The following is a 20,633-nucleotide window of genomic DNA, read 5'->3' as shown; positions in this document are numbered from 1 at the left end:
CCCCGTCTGTACTAAAAATACAAAAATTAGCCAGGTGTGGTGGCACATGCCTGTAGTCCTAGCTACGTGGGAGGCTGAGGCAGGAAAATCACTTGAACCCAGGAGTCAAAGGTTGCAGTGAGCCAAGATCGCACCACTGCACTCCAGCCTGGGCAACACAGTAAGACTCCATCTTAAAAAAAAAAAGAATTTTCTTATTCTAGATATGTCATATAAATGAATTCATACTATATTTCTCTTTTTGTGTCTGACCTATTTGAATTAGCATAATGTTTTCCAGGTTCATTCATGTTGTAGCATGTATCAGAAGTTCCTTCATTTTTATGGGTTAATAATATTCCATCTAGTGTATATACCACATATTTTTTGACCATTTATCAATTGATAGACATTTGGGTTTTTTCCACCTTTTGGCCATTGTGAATACTGCAGGGAACATTGGTCACCAAGTATCTGCTTGAGTCCCTGTTATCTATTATTTTGGGTATATACTTTGGAGGAAATTGCCTGGTTATATGGTAATTCTGTGTTTAAATTTTTGAGAACATGACAAAATATTTACCTGGGTGCCTGTACCATTTTACTTTCCCATCAGCAGTTCACAAGAGTTCCAATTTCTTCACATCCTCAAGAACACTTATTTTCCACATATATAATTTTCATTTCTAATTTTTTTATAGACAGGATCTCAGCCTGTCACCCAGGCTGGAGTGCAGTGGCATGATAATAGCTCACTGCAGCCTTGAATTCCTGGGCTCAAGAGATCCTCCTGCCTCAGCTTCCTGACTAGCTAGGAATACAGGCATGTGCTACTGCATCCAGCTTTTTTTTTTTTTTTTTTTTTTTTTTTTTTTGTAGAGGTGGGGGTCTCACCATGCTGGTCTGAAACTCCTGGCTTCAAGCGATCCTTCTGCCTTAGCCTCCCAAAGCTCTGGGATTACAGGCTATTTTCTGTATTTTTTATTTTAGATATCCTAATAACTGTGAAGTCATATTTCATTGTGATTTTGATTTGCATTTCCAATAGCTAATGATGTTGAGTATCTTTTCATGTATTCATTGGCTATTTCTATATCTTGTGATATGGCCATATGTCTATTCAAGTTTTGCTCATTTATTTTCTTATTGTTGAGTTTTTTCTTTTTTTGAGATGGAGTTTTGCTCTTGTTGCCCAGAATGGAGTGCAATGACGCGATCTCGGCTCACTGCAACCTCCGCCTCCCAAGTTCAGGTGATTCTCCTGCCTCAGCCTCCCAGGTAGCTGGGATTACAGGCATTCACCACCACACCCAGCTAATTTTTTGTATTTTTAATAGAGACAGGGTTTCACCATGTTGGCCGGGCTAGTCTTGGACTCCTGACCTCAGGTGATCTGACTGCCTCAGCCTCCCAAAGTCCTGGGATTACAGGCGTGAGCCACCGTGCCCAGCCTCTTATTGTTGAGTTTTAAGAGTTCATTTTATGTTTCGCATACTAGACCTTTGTAATTGTGTATAATTTTATATAAATGTGATCATATAGCGTTCTGTTTTGTAACTTTTTTTAATACTCACTAATATCATAGATACCCCTGTAGGTCAATAAATGTTATTTTCTCTTACAATTTGTAATGACTCATAATGTTCCATTACATAAATGAATTATAATTTAGTTTGTTTTTAATTTTTTGTTCCACTTTGCTATTATTAATAATGGTATAGCAAACATTTTCGTGAAACATGAACTGAAGCAGATAAAACAGCAATTTCACTGGAACTTTTTAACATTTGCCTTTCTGAAACTGATAATAATTGCCCAGGAAAAATAAGTGACAATATCAAAATCTTAACAATACAATAAGTTTGAGCTATTTTATGTACATAGAATACACAGAACTTTGTATCCAAGAAACAGGGATACATGTTCTTTTGGGTACACAGACAACATTAAGAAATATAAACTATGCATTAGGCTATAAAGGAAGCCTCAAAAATTCAAAAGATTCTATATCACATAGAGTATGTTTTCTAACCATAAGAAAATAAAATTAAAAATTAATGATAAAACATTCCATATTTGGGAACTAACAAAATGGCAAATATTCTTTGGGTTAAAAAAATAAATATATTTTACGATGAAATGACAATGAAGTCAGTATATATCCACATTTGTGGGACACAGTTCATTATGTAGAAAGGAAGTTCATTGCTTTAGATATATTGATCAACAAATAAGAAAGATTAAAAACAAATGTATTGAGCATTTAAATTAAAAAAATTGATAACAACAACAAAACCTACCCGAAGTGACAAAACAGCTGGACATATAAGACTTAAGGGCAGAAGTGAAATAAATTAAAAAACAACTATAACAATGAAAAATGGTAGAGGTAATTAACAAAGCCAAAAATTAGTTATTGAAAGGATTAACAAGGTAGACTGGCAGGAAGATGCAAACAAACACAGTAGAGAATATAGAGTAAAATAAATGAAATATTACAGACACAACAGATTTGTTAAAAAGACGAAAGAATTATAACACATTTGAAAAAAGGAGATGAGGTTAATTCCTAGAAAAATGTAAATGGCCAAAAGTTGGCAAAAGGAAAGAGGGAGACTGAGTAGACGGATATATATTAAAGATATTGAAATGGAATTCATACTTCCCCTCCCCTTCACTCCCTCAGAAAAAGTGGTCCCCAAAAATTTTAACCTTAGAAATGAGTCGGTTCAAATCCTTTCATTATTAGTGTAAAGGAGAAAAATCATGTGCTTATTGTAATCAAATTAGAATTGCAGGAAAATTAAGTAAATAATATTTATATGATAACCTATAGCAAACATTATACTAAATGGAGAAACTTTAAATATGTTCATCTTACGATGGAGAACAAGAGAAAGATACCCATTTGTCTACTATTGTTTAACCCAGTACTGGAGAGCCTCACTAATACTGTTAGAATGAAAATTGGCCGGGTGCAGTGGCTCATGCCGATAATCCCAACACTTTGGGAGGCCGAGGCGAGCAGATCACCTGAGGTCAGGAGTTTGAGATCTGCCTGGCCAACATGGCAAAAACCCATCTCCACTAAAAATACAAAAAATTAGCCAGACATGGTGGCTGGTGCCTGTAGTTCCAGCTACTTGGGAGGCTGAGGCAGGAGAATTGCTTGAACCTGGGAGGCAGAGGTTGCAGTGAGCCGAGATTGCGCCATTGCACTCCAGCCTGGGAGTGAGACTCCTTCTAAAGAAAAAAAAAAATAGAAAAGGAAAGAAAATTAAATAAGTGCACAAAGATGGGAAGGAAAGATTTAAAATTGGTTACTATTTGAAAAACATTACAAAACAGCATGGTGTTATTTGCAGATGATATAATTATATAACTGGGAAAATCAGCAGTATCAGTAAACTTTATAAGGACTAATAAGAAATTCACCAGATTGGCAATGACACGAGTAATTTGCCAAAGTTAATATTATTTTTAATACGTGCAATAAGTAACCAGTAAATGTGATAAGTAATATTGATACGGGAGGGGGGCAGGCAAGTGCTAGGAAGAGAAAGGCCCGGTCCCTGGCTAGGGCTCCACCCCTGGGCCTGTGCCCACGGACCTAGGTGAGGACAGGCATTTCTGTTTTCATGCCAAAATGTTGCATTTTCCAAGACCACCCTGGCCCGCCATGCCCCCATCCTGTGCCTATAAAAACCCCAAGACCCTAGAGGGCAGAGACACAAGTGGTTGGACATCGAGAGGAACACACATGCGGAAGAACATCCGCAGACACCAGCAGATACCAGGAGGACACCGGCAGACACCAGGAGGACACCGGCAGACACCAGCAGATGCCAGCAGGACACCGGCAGAACCAGCAGTTGCCAGCAGGTCATCTATGGCGGGAAGACGCTGAGTTCAGCCGAGGGCGGTCAGAGGAGAGGCAGGAGAGCTCGGCGGCTGAGCGGCCTGACTCCTGGGGAAAACCAACTTCCCACTCCATCCTCCTTCTGGCTCCCCATCCATCTGCTGAGAGCTATTTCCATCATTCAGTAAAACCTTGCACTCATTCTCCAATCCCATGTATGATCTGATTTTTCCGGTACACCACGGCAAGAACCCGGGATACAGAAAGCGCTCTCTCCTTGTGATAAGGCAGAGGGTCTAATTGAGCTGATTAACACGAGCTGCCTATAGACAACAAAACTAAAAGAGCACACTGTAACGCACGCCCACTGGAGCTTAAGGAGCTGTAAGCATTTGCCCCTAGATGCTGCCTTGGGGTTAAAGCCCACATGCCCCACAACCTGCCCATCTGCATGCGCCCCCTAGAGGTTTGAGCAGAGGGGCACCGAAGAAGCGAGCCACAGCCCAGTCTCATGCCCTGTGAAGGGGATAAGGGAACTTTTCCCGTTTCAATATCATTCACATTAGCAATAACAACTAAAATATGCAGAAATTATTTTTAAAAGAAATACACAAGATCTCTATTGGGAAAAACATTAAAATCTAGTAAAGGACATGGAAGAAAATATAAGTAAATTCTAGACCTTTCCTCTTTTCAAATGGATTTCGTTAATATTATACAGATGTTAATTCTCCTCTAATTAATCTATAAATTAAAGTTTAGTTGGGTTTTTAGCTTAATATGCACAAATAGCTAAGTTAACCTTAAAAAAAAGACAAAAGAAGGGAGATTTTCTCTACCAGGCAGCACACATATTACAAAGTCAGTGGAGTGAAAACAGTCGGATATTGGTCCTCAAACAGAAGGCTAGTCAAACAGAATAGATAGCTGAAGTTCAAACTCACATATTAATTTAATATAAAATAAAAATCGCACTCCAAATTAATGGGGAGTGGAAAAATTCATAGGTGATTATAGGAATAATGAATCTCTATATAGAGAAATATAAAGCTGGATTCCTACCTAACATCACAAACAATGCTGAATTCCAGACGGATGAAGGGCCTAGAAGTGAAAGGCAAAACTCAAAGGTTGTTTCTGTCCTGTGTATGTACCCTTTTCTGATAAATATATGGAACAAACTAGGAATTCAAGGGAACTTCTTCAACCTGATTGATGGCAGCTGTAACCAAAACTAGAAGTTAACATCACACATAAGGGAAAGACTAAAATCTTTTCCTCTATGGTAAAGAACAAAATAAGGATGTCTACTTTCTTCACTTTGATTCAACATTGCACTGGAGGTTCTAGTTAGCATAATTAGCCAAAATTGGAAAGAAGTAAATCTATCTCTATTTGCAGATGACTTCATGTTGTATATAGAAAATCCTAAGGAACACACACACACAAACACATACACACACACACAGAACTAATGAAGGAGTTCAACAACATTGTGTAGGATACAAGATCAGTATATAAAAATAAATTTTATTTCTATCTACTTTGGAATAAAACTGTATGTCTATTGACATTAATAATGTGAACATTAAGAAAACAATCTGATTTAATCAAAATGATTAAAATACTTAGGTATAAATTTAACAAAAGATGTGCAAGACTTACATGCTGAAAACTACAAAACATCATTGAAAGAAATTAAAGAAGTCCTAAATCAATAGAACGACAAGCTGTGTTCAAGAATTGAAAGCCTTAATATTGTTAAGATGGCATTACTCATCAAGTTGATCTACAGATTCAATGCAAGCCCTATCAAAATTCCAGCTGGCCATTTCGCACACATTGGTAAGATGATCCTAATATCCACATAGAAATGGAAAGGACCAGAATAAAAAAAAATGTCAAAGGCAAATTTTTAAATTTCAAAACTTACTACAGGCTGGGCGTTGTGGCTCACGCCTGTAATTCCAACACTTTGGGAGGCTGAGGTGGGTGGATTACCTGAGGTCAGGAGTTCGAGACCAGCCTGGTCAACATGGTGAAACCCCGTGTCTACTAAAAATACAAAATTAGCTGGGTGTAGTGGCACATGCCTGTAATCTCAGTTACTTGGGAGGGTGAGGCAGGAGAATCTCTTGAACCCAGCAGGTGGAGGTTGCTGTGAGCCGAGATCGCACTGCTGCACTCCAGCCTGGGCAACAAGAGTGAAACTCCATCTCAAAACAAAACAAAAGAAAACTTGCTATAAAGCCACAGTAATCAAGATAGTGTGGTGCTGACATAAAGATAGATATATAGATCAATAGAATCAAGAGTCCAGAAAGAAACATTTATGGTTCACTAATAATTTACAAAGATATTAAAAGCAATGAGTTGGGAAAGAATACTCTTTTGAATAAATGGTGCTGGGACTACCGGATATTTACTTGCAAAAGAATAAAGAAAACATAGTACATCCATACAGCCAAATAATATTCAGTCATAAAAAGGAGTGGAGTACTGATACATGCTACAATATGGATGACCCTTGGAAACATTATGTAAGTTTAAGAAGCCAGTCACCAAAGGCCATAGTGCAGATTCCAGTTAATATGAAAGATGTAGAATAGGAAAATTCATAGAGATGAATGTAGACTGTGGCCTTTTGAAGGTGGGTGGAAGGGGGAATGGAAAATGATTACTAATGTGATTAAGATTTCTTTTTGGGGTGATGAAAATATTTTGGAATTAGATAACAGCAGTGGTTGCACAGCTTTGTGAATATGCTAAAAACCACTGAATTGTACACTTTAAAAGGATGAGTTTTATGATATGAGAATTATATTTCAGTTTTTAATTTAAAAATTGAATTGAAGGAGAAAGTATTCCACAGAATCTTATCGGTCCTTGGTGAAGGCAGTAAGGTTTTCTGGCCCATGCTTTTCTCAAATAATTGGTACTTTAAATTGATTCAACAGCTGGAGGAACAGTTTGTCCTTCCTATGTTTTGTGTGAAAATGTCTACCTCCTGTGTTTTGGTATCTGAGTTAGGGTTGGGCTATGGAACTTCTCGAGTTGTATTCCTAAGACGTCTTGATTATTTATAAGCCCCATGAATGTTATTCCACCCATGATAATCTGGGCTACATGGACTGTGATCTTGGATGTTAGTTCAGCTTATTTGAACCTTAATTTCCTTTACAATATCTGCTTCTCAGTGTTGTAAAGTCTAAATGAGATAATAGATTTTAAGTGTCTATCATAGTGCCTGGCCTGATGTAGGCCTTGGTTAATGAATGTTAGCTTCCTCCCTACACGTTTCCCTTCATTAAAAAAAAATAGTAAAAAGCACATTTCTTTCTTTCTTCCCTGCCCACCCCGCCCGAAACAGAGTCTTGCTCTCTCACCCAGGCTGGAATGCAGTGGCACAATCTCGGCTCACTGTAACCTCTGCCTCCCAGGTTCAAGCAATTCTCCTGCCTCAGCCTCCCAAGTAGCTGGGATTACAGGCGCGCACCACCAAGCCCAGCTAATTTTTTCTCTCTTTTTTTTTTTTTTATTTTTTTATTTTTAGTAGAGATGGGGTTTCACCATGTTGGCTAGGCTGGTCTCAAACTCCTGACCTCAGGTGATCTGCCCGCCTCGGCCTCCCAAAGTGCTGGCATTACAGGCATGAGCCACTGTGCCCGGCCAAAAGCACATTTCTTATGTGTCACAGGTCACTCAGCTCTGTCCTAGCTTCCTGCCCAGCAACAGATTGCTTGTAGCAATAAACCATGGGTGATTTTTTTTTCTTTGATCTGTGTGTCCCCTGCTGTGCCTCTTCTACTACCTGGCACATTGCAGGTGCTCAGTGATTTTGGATTTCCCATGAGACAGCACAAGCCATTTACATTGATTTTCCAGCATGATGCTAAGAGAATAGTAGAGTGTCAGCATTAGTCTGTGACAAAGGAACATTGTTAGTGCTACTTTAGATGCTGTGTTTCTTCCAGTTGTGCTGAGTAGCAGAGAACTTAATTAAATTTCATACTCGAGAAGAGTAAAGGCTGAGTCCTTCATCTGCCACAAATCTTTACAACCCTTGCTTTCTAGTTAAACTTTCCAGGATTTTTTTCTCTGTTTTTAATATCAGCTTTTTGGAGTGAAGTGCTTAAATAATACCAAGTAATTTATTAAAAAGAGACAATCCCAGGTTCCTATTTCTTTGGAAATGTTTTACTTATTATTAGCTGTCTAAGTGCATTGTAGATTAACCTTTTCATGACGAATATTTACTTCACTTTTGTGTTATGTCTTCTTCCTTTGTAAGAAAATTTGAATGAGTGGTTAATGTATGTGAAAAATATTGGAGGGAAGAAAATATATCTACTGCACAGGCCCTTTTAAGGTATCATTCTCTGAGGAGCAGCTTCCATAGCTTTCAGCTGTAAAAATAGGGACTGCCATTTCTGCAGGCAGAATGGTTTGGGGTTATATTTCAGGAAGCTGAAACTGCTGAGACCAATACAAAGTTAATTCTCTGTTGCTTTTTTTTTTCCTTCCAGGAGCTAGAGGGATTGACCACCTGAAACCTGACACTATCTCCTTCATTCTCCTTTCTAAGCAGACAGAGTTACAACTACAGACATTTAATCTTTGCCCTTCTTTCCCACCTTTAGGAGCGGAAAAAGAAATTTGAAAAGGATGGTGAGAGGTTTTATTCTCTACTGGATCGGCACTTACACCTGTCTTCAAAAAAGAAAGAATCTCAGTTACAAGAGGTATGTTCACAAAGCCTGCCCCTGCCTTCCATTGCTAGCTATGCCTTAGAAACAGTGTGAATTTTGTACTGCAAGGCTTTTCCCCTACCCTGTCTCAGCAGGGTACCTCATGTGATAGTAGCACTTGTAGTCAAAACTGTGGCCTGAGACTCAGAAGCCCTGAATACTAAGCCAGCTCTTCCACTAACTCAGGGTGTGACCTTGGATAGGATACTTCTTTCTTTGCCTCATTCCATTATCTGTAAGAAGAGGAGTCGAGAGTCCCTTTCAATTGCAAGTCCAAAATCCATGCGAGGATAAAGTTAAACTAGTGTTGTAGTTGGTAGAAATCAGGAACAGATCTTCTACTTTTTTCCCTGAGATATTCCACAACCTTTTTTTTTTTTTTTTTTTTTGGTGAGGGGTTAGGGGAGTGTTCTGTTTTGGGACTACTGCTTACCTGGGACTTGCAGTGCCTTCAGTTCAAATAAGCTACCATTCGGTGAGACCCTACCACATGCCATGAACTGTACTGGATGCAACATGGCTACAGAAACAATGAGACATGATTCCTGCCCTTCTGCAGCTTACTGTTGGGCTACTAAATAAGAAAACACATTACTCTTATACAAATAGATTTTTTTTACATACTTTAATGTGTATATGGTGCTTTTGTTGGGAGTGGGAAATGAGAATAGAAGACTTATGTTTGGATGTGGGGAATTTCCTTTGTGGAAGAATGTTGCCCTTCCAATTTGACGTGGTCATTAAAATATAGGTAAAGTGTTTGACAGGTGAAAATGGAGAAATGGACCTTTCAAACAGAGACCAATGGCCCAAGGATGGAAGGAACATAAGTAGAATTCTATTTTAGGAATCTCAAACTGGCATAGGTTGTAGGGTGAATTAGATCAGGGAGAGACTAGAAGCAGGATAAACAGTTTAGGAAACTATTGATCTAGGAAACGATCTAGGGGAAAGTGACAGAGCCGTAAGAGAGGCACTAGGGAAGGAAAAGAAGGAATAAACTGATTGAGAATTTTCCTAATGGAAGAAGGTGTCTATATGTTCAATGAAAGATTCAGTAATAATGGAGATTTTAAAGATTCAAGTATGAAAAGAGATATCTGATGGAATAATATCATAGGCAGGAGCTGTCATCTTGTCCATGGTCACACAGATTGTGGCAGAGCTGGAGCTCATCTCCTGATAACTGGTTTCATAGATATCCATCACATCATCTGAGGTGCTTGAAGCTAATAGGTCAAGAGCCTCAGTGTGGCCGGGTGCAGTGGCTCATGCCTGTAATCCCAGTATTTTGGGCGGCCAAGGCAGGTGGATCTCTTGAGGTCAAGAGTTTGCAACCAGCCTGGCCAACATGGCAAAACCCCAGCTCTACTAAAAATACAAAATTAACTGGGCATAGTGGCACATGTCTGTAATCTCAGTTACTTAGGAGACTGAGGAAGAAGAATCGCTTGAACCCGGGAGGCGGAGGTTGCAGTGAGCTGAGATCACGCCATTGCACTCCAGCCTGGGTGACAAGAACGAAACTCTGTCTCAAAAAAAAAAAAAAAGCCTTAGTGGTGGATGGAGTTAGTATTGCAAAGGAGAAGGACTACTTTCCTTCCATAAACTAGAATTGAGTCTGGGATCTTCTATCATTTTCCTTTTGCCCACTTTTGTTTTTTTCCATTTTACCTATTCTGTGTCGCGGTTTCTATGCAGAAAACAGTCAACAGGCCTGAGACTGCTATTCTTAGAAAGACCTGTTTACAAAATTAGCCCTTGGAATGGCATCTGGGAACTTCACTGTTAAACAGCTCCCAACATTGATTTAGAAGTTTCCCTTAATGGGTAAGAATGGCTGACTGTGCCAAGCCTGGCTCTGCAAATAATGTAGCTTATGTCAAACACCTTTTTCTTCTGGTAGTCTTGAATTTTGGTTGTGCTGGGCAGAGTGTGCCTGTGTAACTAGCCCCCCAGTAAAACCCTAAGCTACTCATTCTCTTATGAACTTCCCTGACTGATAACATTTTCTCTGTGTTGTTACAACTTGTTGAAGGAAGAATTAAATGTGTCTTGGGTGACACCACAATGAGAGATCTTTTGGAAGCTTGTACCTAGCTTCCTCTGCATTTTGCCCCAGGCACCTTTTCTCTTTGCTCATTCGGCTGTGTACGCTTTCACTGAAATAAATCTTAGCTGTGAGTACTACTATGTTGAGTACTTTGAGTCCTGCTCAAAAAAGATTTATTAAAGAATTATTAAAATTGGGGTGGTCTTCTGGACCCTGGACACAATCCAAACTATTGGAGACTTTTGCTAGGACACCTTCTAGAGTGTTCTAGGTGTTTGGTGCTATATCTAGATGTCCTTTTATTACTTATTCAATAAAAAAATGAGCAGGGCAATCTTGAGTTAGTCACTTTCAAAAAATTTAGATTTCGTCTTTAGAGAAGTTTTAGGTTTACAGAAAATTAAATAGTAAGTACAGAGTTCTCATATGCCCTTACTCCCTCACACAGTTTCTCATTTCCCCTTTTAGGATCATCTTGCATTTGTGTGATACATTTGTTAGAATTGAGGAGCCAATGTATTAAACATTCTATGGGTTTTGAAAAACATATGATAACATATATCCAGCATTACCATATTGTACAGGACAGTTTCGCTGCCTTAAACATCCCTGGACTTTATCCCTCCCTCCTTCTACCTCTACCTCTGACACCACTGATCTTTTTATGGACTCCATACTTTTGCCTTTTCCAAAATGTCATATAGTTGGTATCATATGGTTTGTAACCCTTTTTGATTGGCTTCTTGTAGTTAGCAAGATGCATTTAGGGTTTCTCCATATCTTTTCTTGACTTGATAACTCACTTCTTTTTAGGGCTGAATAATATGCCATTGTCTGGTTGTACCACGGTTGGTTTATCCATTTGCCTATTGAAGGACTTCTTGGTTTCTTCTGAATTTTGGCAGTTATTAAAGCTGCGATAAAAAATTGTGTGCAGGCTTTTAGGGATATACATTTTGATGTTGTTTGAGTAAATACCAAATAATACAACTGCTATCATATGGTAAGATTTTATCTAGTGTTGTAAGAAACTGCCAAACTGTCTTCCAAATTGACTGTAGCAGTTTTTATTTCCATGAACAATGAATGATAGCTCCGGTTGCTCCACATCCTTGTCACTATTCTTCATTGTACCATTAAAAGTAATGGCAGAAATCACAGTTACTTTTGCACCAACCTAATATGTACATGGAATATCTTTCCATTTATTTTGACCTTTGATTTTTTTCATCAGTGTTTTGTAGTTCTTCTCTTAAATATCTTGTCTCTTTGTGCCTGGCTTATTTGACTTAACAAAATAACTTTCAGTTCCATCCATGTTGTTGCAAATGATGGGATCTCATTTTTTTCCTTCTTTTATTTCTGATGCCACTTATTTGTGTATTTACTCTCTTACTTATTTAATGTGGCTAAAATATTAACAATTTTATTGATTTTTTTCAAAGAACCAGCTTTTTGGTTTTGTTGATTTCCTGTTGTTAATTTTGTTGATATCTTCATCTTTTTTTTATTATACTTTAAGTTATAAGGTACATGTGCACAATGTGCAGGTTTGTTACTTATGTAGACATGTGCCATGTTGGTGTGCTGCACCCATTAACTCATCATTTACATTAGGTCTATCTCCTAATGCTATCCCACCCCCCTCCCCCCACCCCACGTCAGGCTCCAGTGTGTGATGTTCCCCACCCTGTATCCAAGTATTCTCATTGTTCAATTCCCACCTATGAGTGAGAACATGTGGTATTTGGTTTTCTGTCCTTGCGATAGTTTGCTCAGAATGATGGTTTCCAGCTTCATCCATGTCCCTACAAAGGACATGAACTCATCATTTTTTATGGCTGCATAGTATTCCATGGTGTATGTGTGCCACATTTTCTTAATCCAGTCTATCATTGATGTATATTTGGGTTGGTTCCAAGTCTCTGCTATTGTGAATAGTGCCACAATAAGCATATGTGGGCATGTGTCTTTATAGCAGCATGATTTATAATCCTTTGGATATATACCCAGTAATGGGATGGCTGGGTCAAATGGTATTTCTAGTTCTAGATCCTTGAGGAATCGCCACACTGCCTTCCACAATGGTTGAACTAGTTTACACTCCCACCAACAGTGTAAAAGTGTTCCTATTTCTCCACATCCTCTCCAGCACCTGTTGTTTCCTGACTTTGTAATGATTGCCATTCTAACTAGTGTGAGATGGTATCTCATTGTGGTTTTGATTTGCATTTCTCTGACGACCAGTGATGATGAGCATTTTTTCCTGTGTCTGTTGATTGCATAAATGTCTTCTTTTGAGAAGCGTCTGTTCATATTCTTCGCCCACTTTTTGATGGGGTTGTTTGATTTTTTCTTGTAAATTTGTTTCAGTTCTTTGTAGATTCTGGATATTAGCCCTTTGTCAGATGGGTAGACTGTAAAAATTTTCTCTCATTCTGTAGGTTGCCTGTGCACTCTGACAGTAGTTTCTTTTGCTGTGCAGAAGCTCTTTAGTTTAATTAGATCCCATTTGTCAATTTTGGCTTTCGTTGCCATTGCTTTTGGTGTTTTAGACATGAAGTCCTTGCCCATGCCTATGTCCTGAATGGTATTGCCTAGGTTTTCTTCTAGGGTTTTTCTGGTTTTAGGTCTAACATTTAAGTCTTTAATCCATCTTGAATTAATTTTTGTATAAGGTGTAAGGGAGGGTTCCAGTTTCAGCTTTCTACATATGGCTAGCCAGTTTTCCCAGCACCATTTATTAAATAGGGAATCCTTTCCCCATTGCTTGTTTTTGTCAGGTTTGTCAAAGATCAGATGGTTGTAGATGTGTGGTATTATTTCTGAGGGATCTTTTCTGTTCCATTGGTCTATCTCTCTGTTTTGGTACCAGTACCATGCTGTTTTGGTTACTGTAGCCTTGTAGTATAGTTTGAAGTCAGGTAGCATGATGCCTCCAGCTTTGTTCTTTTGGCTTAGGATTGTCTTGGCAATGTGGGCTCTTTTTTGGTTCCATATGAACTTTAAAGTAGTTTTTTCCAATTCTGTGAAGAAAGTCATTGGTAGCTTGATGGGGATGGCACTGAATCTATAAATTATCTTGAGCAGTATGGCCATTTTCATGATATTGATTCTTCCTATCCATGCGCATGGAATGTACTTCCATTTGTTTGTGTCCTCTTTTATTTTGTTGAGCAGTGGTTTGTAGTTCTCCTTGAAGAGGTCCTTCACATCCCTTGTAAGTTTGATTGCTAGGTATTTTCTTATCTTTGAAGCAATTGTGAATGGGAGTTCTCTCATGATTTGGCTCTCTGTTTGTCTGTTATTGGTGTATAGGAATGCTTGTGACTTTTGCACATTGATTTTGTATCCTGAGACTTTGCTGAAGTTGCTTATCAGTTTAAGGAGATTTGGGGCTGAGATGATGGGGTTTTCTAAATATACAATCATGTCATCTGCAAACAGGGACAATTTGACTTCCTCTTTTCCTAATTGAATACCCTTTCTTTCTTTCTCCTGCTTGATTGCCCTGGCCAGAACTTCCAACACTATGTTGAATAGGAGTGGTGAGAGAGGGCATCCCTGTCTTGTGCCAGTTTTCAAAGGGAATGCTTCCAGTTTTTGCCCATTCAGTAAGATATTGGCTGTGGGTTTGCCATAAATAGCTCTTATTATTTTGAGATACATCCTATCAATACCTAGTTTGTTTAGAGTCTTTAGCATGAATGGCTGTTGAATTTTGTCATAGGCCTTTTCTGCATCTATTGAGATAATCATGTGGTTTTTGTCTTTGGTTCTGTTTATATGATGGATTACGTTTATTGATTTGCATATGTTGAACGAGCCTTGCAGCCCAGGGATGAAGCCAACTTGATCGTGGTGGATAAGCTTTTTGATGTGCTGCTGGATTCAGTTTGCCAGTATTTTATTGAGGATTTTTACATCGATGTTCATCAGGGATATTGGTCTAAAATTCTCTTTTTTTTTTTGTCGTGTCTCTGCCAGGCTTTGGTATCAGGATGATGCTGGCTTCATAAAATGGGTTAGGGAGGATCCCCTCTTTTTATATGGATTGGAATAGTTTCAGAAGGAATGGTACCAGCTCCTCCTTGTACCTCTGGTAGAATTTGGCTGTGAATCCATCTGGTCCTGGACTTTTTTTGGTTGGTTGGCTATTAATTATTGCCTCAATTTCAGAGCCTGTTATTAGTCTATTCAGGGATTCAACTTCTTCCTGGTTTAGTCTTGGGAGGGTTTATGTGTCCAGGAATTTATCATTTCTTCTAGATTTTATAGTTTATTTGTGTAGAGGTGTTTATGGTATTCTCTGATGGTAGCTTATATTTCTGTGTGAAAGGTGGTGATATCCCCTTTATCATTTTTTATTGCATCTATTTGATTCTTCTCTCTTTTCTTCTTTATTAGTCTTGCTAGCAGTCTATCAATTCTGCTGATCTTTTCAAAAAACCATCTCCTGGATTCATTGATTTTTTGAAGGTTTTTTTTTTTGTGTCTCTTATCTCCTTCAGTTCTGCTCTGATCTTAGTTATTTCTTACCTTCTGCTAGCTTTTGAATGTGTTTGCTCTTGCTTCTCTAGTTCTTTTAATTGTGATGTTAGGGTGTCAATTTTAGATCTTTCCTGCTTTCTCTTGTGGGCATTTAGTGCTATAAATTTCCCTCTACACACTGCTTTGAATGTGTCCCAGAGATTCTGGTATGTTGTGTCTTGTTCTCGTTGGTCTCAAAGAACATCTTTATTTTTGCCTTCATTTCGTTATGTACCCAGTAGTCATTCAGGAGCAGGTTGTTCAGTTTCCATGTAGTTGAGCAGTTCTGAGTGAGTTTCTTAATCCTGAGTTCTAGTTTGATTGCACTGTGGTCTGAGAGGCCGTTTGTTATAATTTCTGTTCTTTTAAATGTGCTGAGGACTGCTTTACTTCCCACTATGTGGTCAATTTTGGAAGAAGTGCGATGTGGTGCTGAGAAGAATGTATATTCTGTTGATTTGGGGTGGAGAGTTCTGTAGATGTCTATTAGGTCCACTTGGTGCAGAGCTGAGTTCAGTTCCTGGATCTCCTTGTTAACTTTCTGTCTCGTTGATCTGTTTAATGTTGACAGTGGGGTGTCAAAGTCTCCCATTATTATTTTGTGGGAGTCTTGGTCTCTTTCTCAGTCTTTAAGGACTTGCTTTATGAATCTGGGTGCTCCTGTATTGGGTGCATATATATTTAGGATAGTTAGCTCTTCTTGTTGAATTGATTCCTTTACCATTATGTAATGGCCTTCTTTATCTCTTTTGATCTTTGTTGGTTTAAAATCTGTTTTATCAGAGCCTAGGATTGCAACCCATGCCTTTTTTTGTTTTCCATTTGCTTGGTAGATCTTCCTCCATCCCTTTATTTTGAGCCTGTGTGTGTCTCTGCACGTGAGATGGGTCTCCTGAATACAGCACACTGATGGGTCTCCTGAATACAGCACAATGATGGGTCTTGACTCTTTATCCAATTTTCCAGTCTGTGTCTTTTAATTGGAGCATTTAGCCCATTTACATTTAAGGTTAATATTGTTATGTGTGAATTTGATCCTGTGATTATGATGTTCGCTGGTTATTTTGCTCGTTAGTTGATGCAGTTTCTTCCTAGCCTTGATGGTCTTTACAATTTGGCATGTTTTTGCAGTGGCTGGTACTGGTTGTTCCTTTCCATGTTTAGTGCTTCCTTTAGGAGCTCTTGTAAGGCAGGACTGGTAGTGACAGAATCTCTCAGCATTTGCTTGTCTGTAAAGTATTTTATTTCTCCTTTACTTATGAAGCTTAGTTTGGCTAGTTATGAAATTCTGGGTTGAAAATTCTTTTCATTAAGAAAGTTGAATATTGGCCCCTACTCTCTTCTGGCTTGTAGAGTTTCTGCCGAGAAATCAGCTGTCAGTCTGATGGGCTTCCCTTTGTGGGTAACCTGACCTTTCTCTCTGGCTGCCCTTAACATTTTTTCCTTCATTTCAACTTTGGTGAATCTGACAATTATGTGTCTTGGAGTTGCTCTTCTCAAGCAGTATCTTTGTGGCATTCTCTGTATTTCCTGAATCTGAATGTTGGCCTGCCTTGCTAGATTGGGGAAGTTCTCCTGGATAATATCCTGCAGAGTGTTTTCCAACTTGGTTCCATTCTCCCCGTCACTTTCAGGTACACCAATCAGGTGTAGATTTGGTCTTTTCACATAGTCCCATATTTCTTGGAGGCTTTGCTCGTTTCTTTTTATTCTTTTTCCTCTAAACTTCTCTTCTCACTTCATTTCATTCATTTTATCTTCCATCACTGATACCGTTTCTTCCATTTGATCGAATCAGCTACTGAAGCTTGTGCATGCGTCATGTAGTTCTCATGCGTTGGTTTTCAGCTCCATCAGGTCATTTAAGGTCTTCTCTATGCTGTTTATTCCAGTTAGCCATTCGTCTAATCTTTTTTCAAGGTTTTTAGCTTCTTTGCGTTGGGTTTGAGCATCCTCCTTTAGCTCGGAGCAGTTTGTTATTACTGATCATCTGAAGCCTTCTTCTCTGACCTCATCAAAGTCATTCTCCGTGCAGCTTTCTTCCATTGCTGGTGAGGAGCTACGTTCCTTTGGAGGAGAAGAGGTGCTCTGATTTTTAGAATTTTCAGCTTTTCTGCTCTGGTTTCTCCCCATCTTTGTGGTTTTATCTACCTTTGGTCTTTGATGATGGTGACGTACAGATGGGGTTTTGGTGTGGATGTCCTTTCTGTTTGTTAGTTTTCCTTCTAACAGTCAGGACCCTCAGCTGCAGGTCTGTTGGAGTTTGCTAGAGGTCCACTGCAGATCCTGTTTACCTGGGTATCACCAGCAGAGGCTGCAGAATAGCAAATATTGCAGAATGGCAAATGTTGCTGCCTGATCCTTCCTCTGGAAGCTTCATCTCAGAGGGGCACCCAGCTGTATGAGTTGTCAGTTGGCCCCTACTGGGAGGTTTCTCCCAGTTAGGCTACTCAGGGGTCAGGGACCCACTTAAGGAGGCAGTCTGTCCGTTCTCAGATCTCAAACTCCGTGCTGGGAGAACCACTACTCTCTTGAGAGCTGTGAGACAGGGACATTTAAGTCTGCAGAGGTTTCTGCTGCCTTTTGTTCAGCTATGCCCTGCCCCCAGAGGTGGAGTCTACAGAGGCAGGCAGGTCTCCTTGAGCTGTGGTGGGCTCCACCCAATTCGAGCTTCCCAGCTGCTTTGTTTACCTACTCAAGCCTCAGTAATGGTGGACGACCCTCCCCCAGCCTCACTGCTGCCTTGCAGTTCGATCTCAGACTGCTGTGCTTGCAGTAAGAGAGGCTCTGTGGGCTTGGGACCCTCTGTGCCAGGCATGGTATATAATCTCCTGGTGTGCCGTTTGCTAAGACCATTGGAAAAGCGCAGTATTAGGGTGGGAGTGTCCCGATTTTCCAGGTACTGTCTGTCACAGCTTCCCTTGGCCAGGAAAGGGAATTCCGCAACCCCTTGCACTTCCAGGGTGAGGCGATGCCCTGCCCTGCTTTGGCTGACACTCTGTGGGCTGCACCCACTGTCCAACAAGCCCCAGTGAGATGAACTCAGTAGCTCAGTTAGAAATGCAGAAATCACCCATCTTCTGTGTCGCTCACACTGGGAGCTGTAGACTGGAGCTGTTCCTATTCAGCCATCTTGGAACCTCCAGTCGATATCTTCTTTAATGTTTATTTTTTCTTATTTTCTGCTTACTTTGGATGTGATTTATTCTTCTATTTCTAGTTTCCTAAGAAGGAAGCTTAGATTATTAATAAGAGATCTTTCTTCTATTCTATTATATGCATTTCATTCTATAAATATTTCTCTAAGCACTGCTTTTGTTGCCCACAAATATTAAATTGTTTTCATTTTTATTTAATTCAAAATGTCTTAACATTTCTTATTTTATTTTATTTATTTTTTGTAGAATTGAGGTCTTGCCATGTTGCCCAGGCGAGTTTCAAACTCCAGGTTTCAAGTGATCTTCCCGCCTTGCCCTCCTAAATTGCTGAGATTACAGGTGTTTGCCATGATGCCCAGCCTTACTTTTCTTTGAGTCTTTGACTCAGGTTTCATTTATAAATGTACTGTTTAATCTCCAATTATTTGAGGCATTTTCAGCTTTTAAAAATTGATTTCTGGTATAATTTAATTGTGGTCTAATTGTATATTTCATAAGATTTCTATTCTTTTAGATTTCTTCAGGTGTATTTTATGTCCCAGAATGTGGTCTATCTTGGTGATTTTTCTGTGTGACTTTGAGATGAAAGTGTATTCTGCTGTTGTATCAAGTGTTACAAAGATGTCAGTTAGATTCAGTTGATCAGTGGTGCTGTTCAGGTCAACAATGTCCATACGGATTTTCTGCTAGCTGGATCTGTCCATTACTATTAGAGGAGTATTGAAGTCTCCAACTCTAATAGTAGGTGTGTCTCTCCTTGTAATTCTCTCAATTTTTACCTCATGTATTTTGATGCTGTGTTGTTAGGCACATTCACATTAAGAATTGTTATGTCTTCTTAGAGTCTTGCCATCTTTATTATTATATTATGATTTGATATCATAATATTTTTCCTTGGTAGTTTTCTTTGTTCTGAAGTATGCTTTTTATGAAATTAATATAGCTACTCCAGCATTCTTTTGATTAATGTTAGCATGATATATCTTTCTTTATACCTTTACTTTTAGTCTGTCTTTGTTTTCTTTACATTTTAATTGTTATTTCAATAGGTTTACGGGTATAAGTGTTTTTTGGTTACATGGATGAATTGTATAGTGGTGAAGTCTGGGCTTTTAGTGTACCTGTCGCCTGAATAGTGTACATTATACCGAACAATGGGTAATTTTTCAGCCCCCTCTCACCACCCTTTTTCTGAGTCTCCAATGTCCATTATACCACTCTGCATGTCTCTGCATACTCAGAGCTTAGCTTCCACTAATAAATGGGAATGTGAGGTATTTGATTATCCATTCCTGAGTTAGTTCACTTGGAATAATGGCCTCCAGTTCCAGTTTCTGTAAAAGACATTATTTTGTTCTGTTACATGGCTGAGTAGTATTCCATTGTGTGTGAGTGTGTGTGTGCACACATATATACCTACTATATTTTCTTTATCCACTAATCAGTTGATGGGCACTTAGATTGATTTCCTGTCTTTGCAATTGTGAATTGTGTGAAGATAAACATAGGAGTGCAGGTGTCTTTTCTGATGTAATGACTTCTTTTCCTTTAGGTAGATACTCAGTAGTGAGATCTTGGATCAAATAGTAGTTCTACTTTTAGTTATTTGAGAGATCTCTATACTGTTTTCCATAGAGACTGTATGAATTTACATTCCTACCCAAAGTGAATAAGCATTCCCTTTTAACCACATCTGCATCTTTTGTTTTTTGACTTTTTAATAATGGCCTTTCTGAGTGGAGTAAGGTGGTATCTCATTGTGGTTTTAATTTCCATTTTCTTGATGATTAGTGATGTTGAGCATTTTTTCATGTTATTGGCCATTTGAATATCTTCTTTTGAAAAATGTCTGTTCATGTCGTTTGCCCACTTTTAAATGGGATTTTTTTTTTCTTGCTGATTTGTTGGAGTTCCTTGTAGATTCTGGACACTAGTCCTTTGTCAGCTGTACAGTTTGTGAATATTTTCTCCCATTCTGTAAATTGCCTATTTACTCTGTTGATTATTTCTCTTGTTGTGCAGAAAGATTTTAGTTTAATTAAGTCTCATTTATTTATTTTTGTTTCTGTTGAGTTTGCTTTAGGTGTCTTAGTAATTTTTTTTTATTAGGCCAATTCCTAGAAGCATTTTTCTGTGTTTTATTCTAGAAGTTTTATGGTTTCAGGTCTAACATTTTTGTGTATCTTATTTAAAATGATATCTTTTAGATAACATAGGTTGGCTCTTAATTTTTGTGCACTATGACAGTCTATCTTTTAATTTTTTTAGATCACTGACGTTTAAAATGGTCATAGATAATGGTGTAA

The 20,633-nt window shown here is 38.7% G+C and overlaps 1 protein-coding gene across 4 annotated transcripts in view; it reads left to right on the top strand.

Annotated features, from left to right (window-relative positions):
- The window catches only part of OPHN1 (oligophrenin 1), a 389,158-nt gene that overhangs the window by 189,145 nt on the left and 179,380 nt on the right, over positions 1-20,633 (top strand). For all 4 annotated transcript variants that reach the window (XM_063703080.1, XM_063703079.1, XM_063703078.1 and 1 more), the window contains exon 6: positions 8,479-8,580. In XM_063703080.1, the coding sequence (XP_063559150.1) occupies positions 8,479-8,580 (102 nt within the window). The remainder of the gene's footprint in view (positions 1-8,478; positions 8,581-20,633) is intronic.

Source organism: Gorilla gorilla, chromosome X (assembly GCF_029281585.2).
Source record: "Gorilla gorilla gorilla isolate KB3781 chromosome X, NHGRI_mGorGor1-v2.1_pri, whole genome shotgun sequence".
Taxonomy (NCBI): Eukaryota; Metazoa; Chordata; class Mammalia; order Primates; family Hominidae; genus Gorilla; species Gorilla gorilla.
Note: the sequence above shows the minus strand (reverse complement) of the source record. Positions and strands in the feature narration are given on the sequence as shown.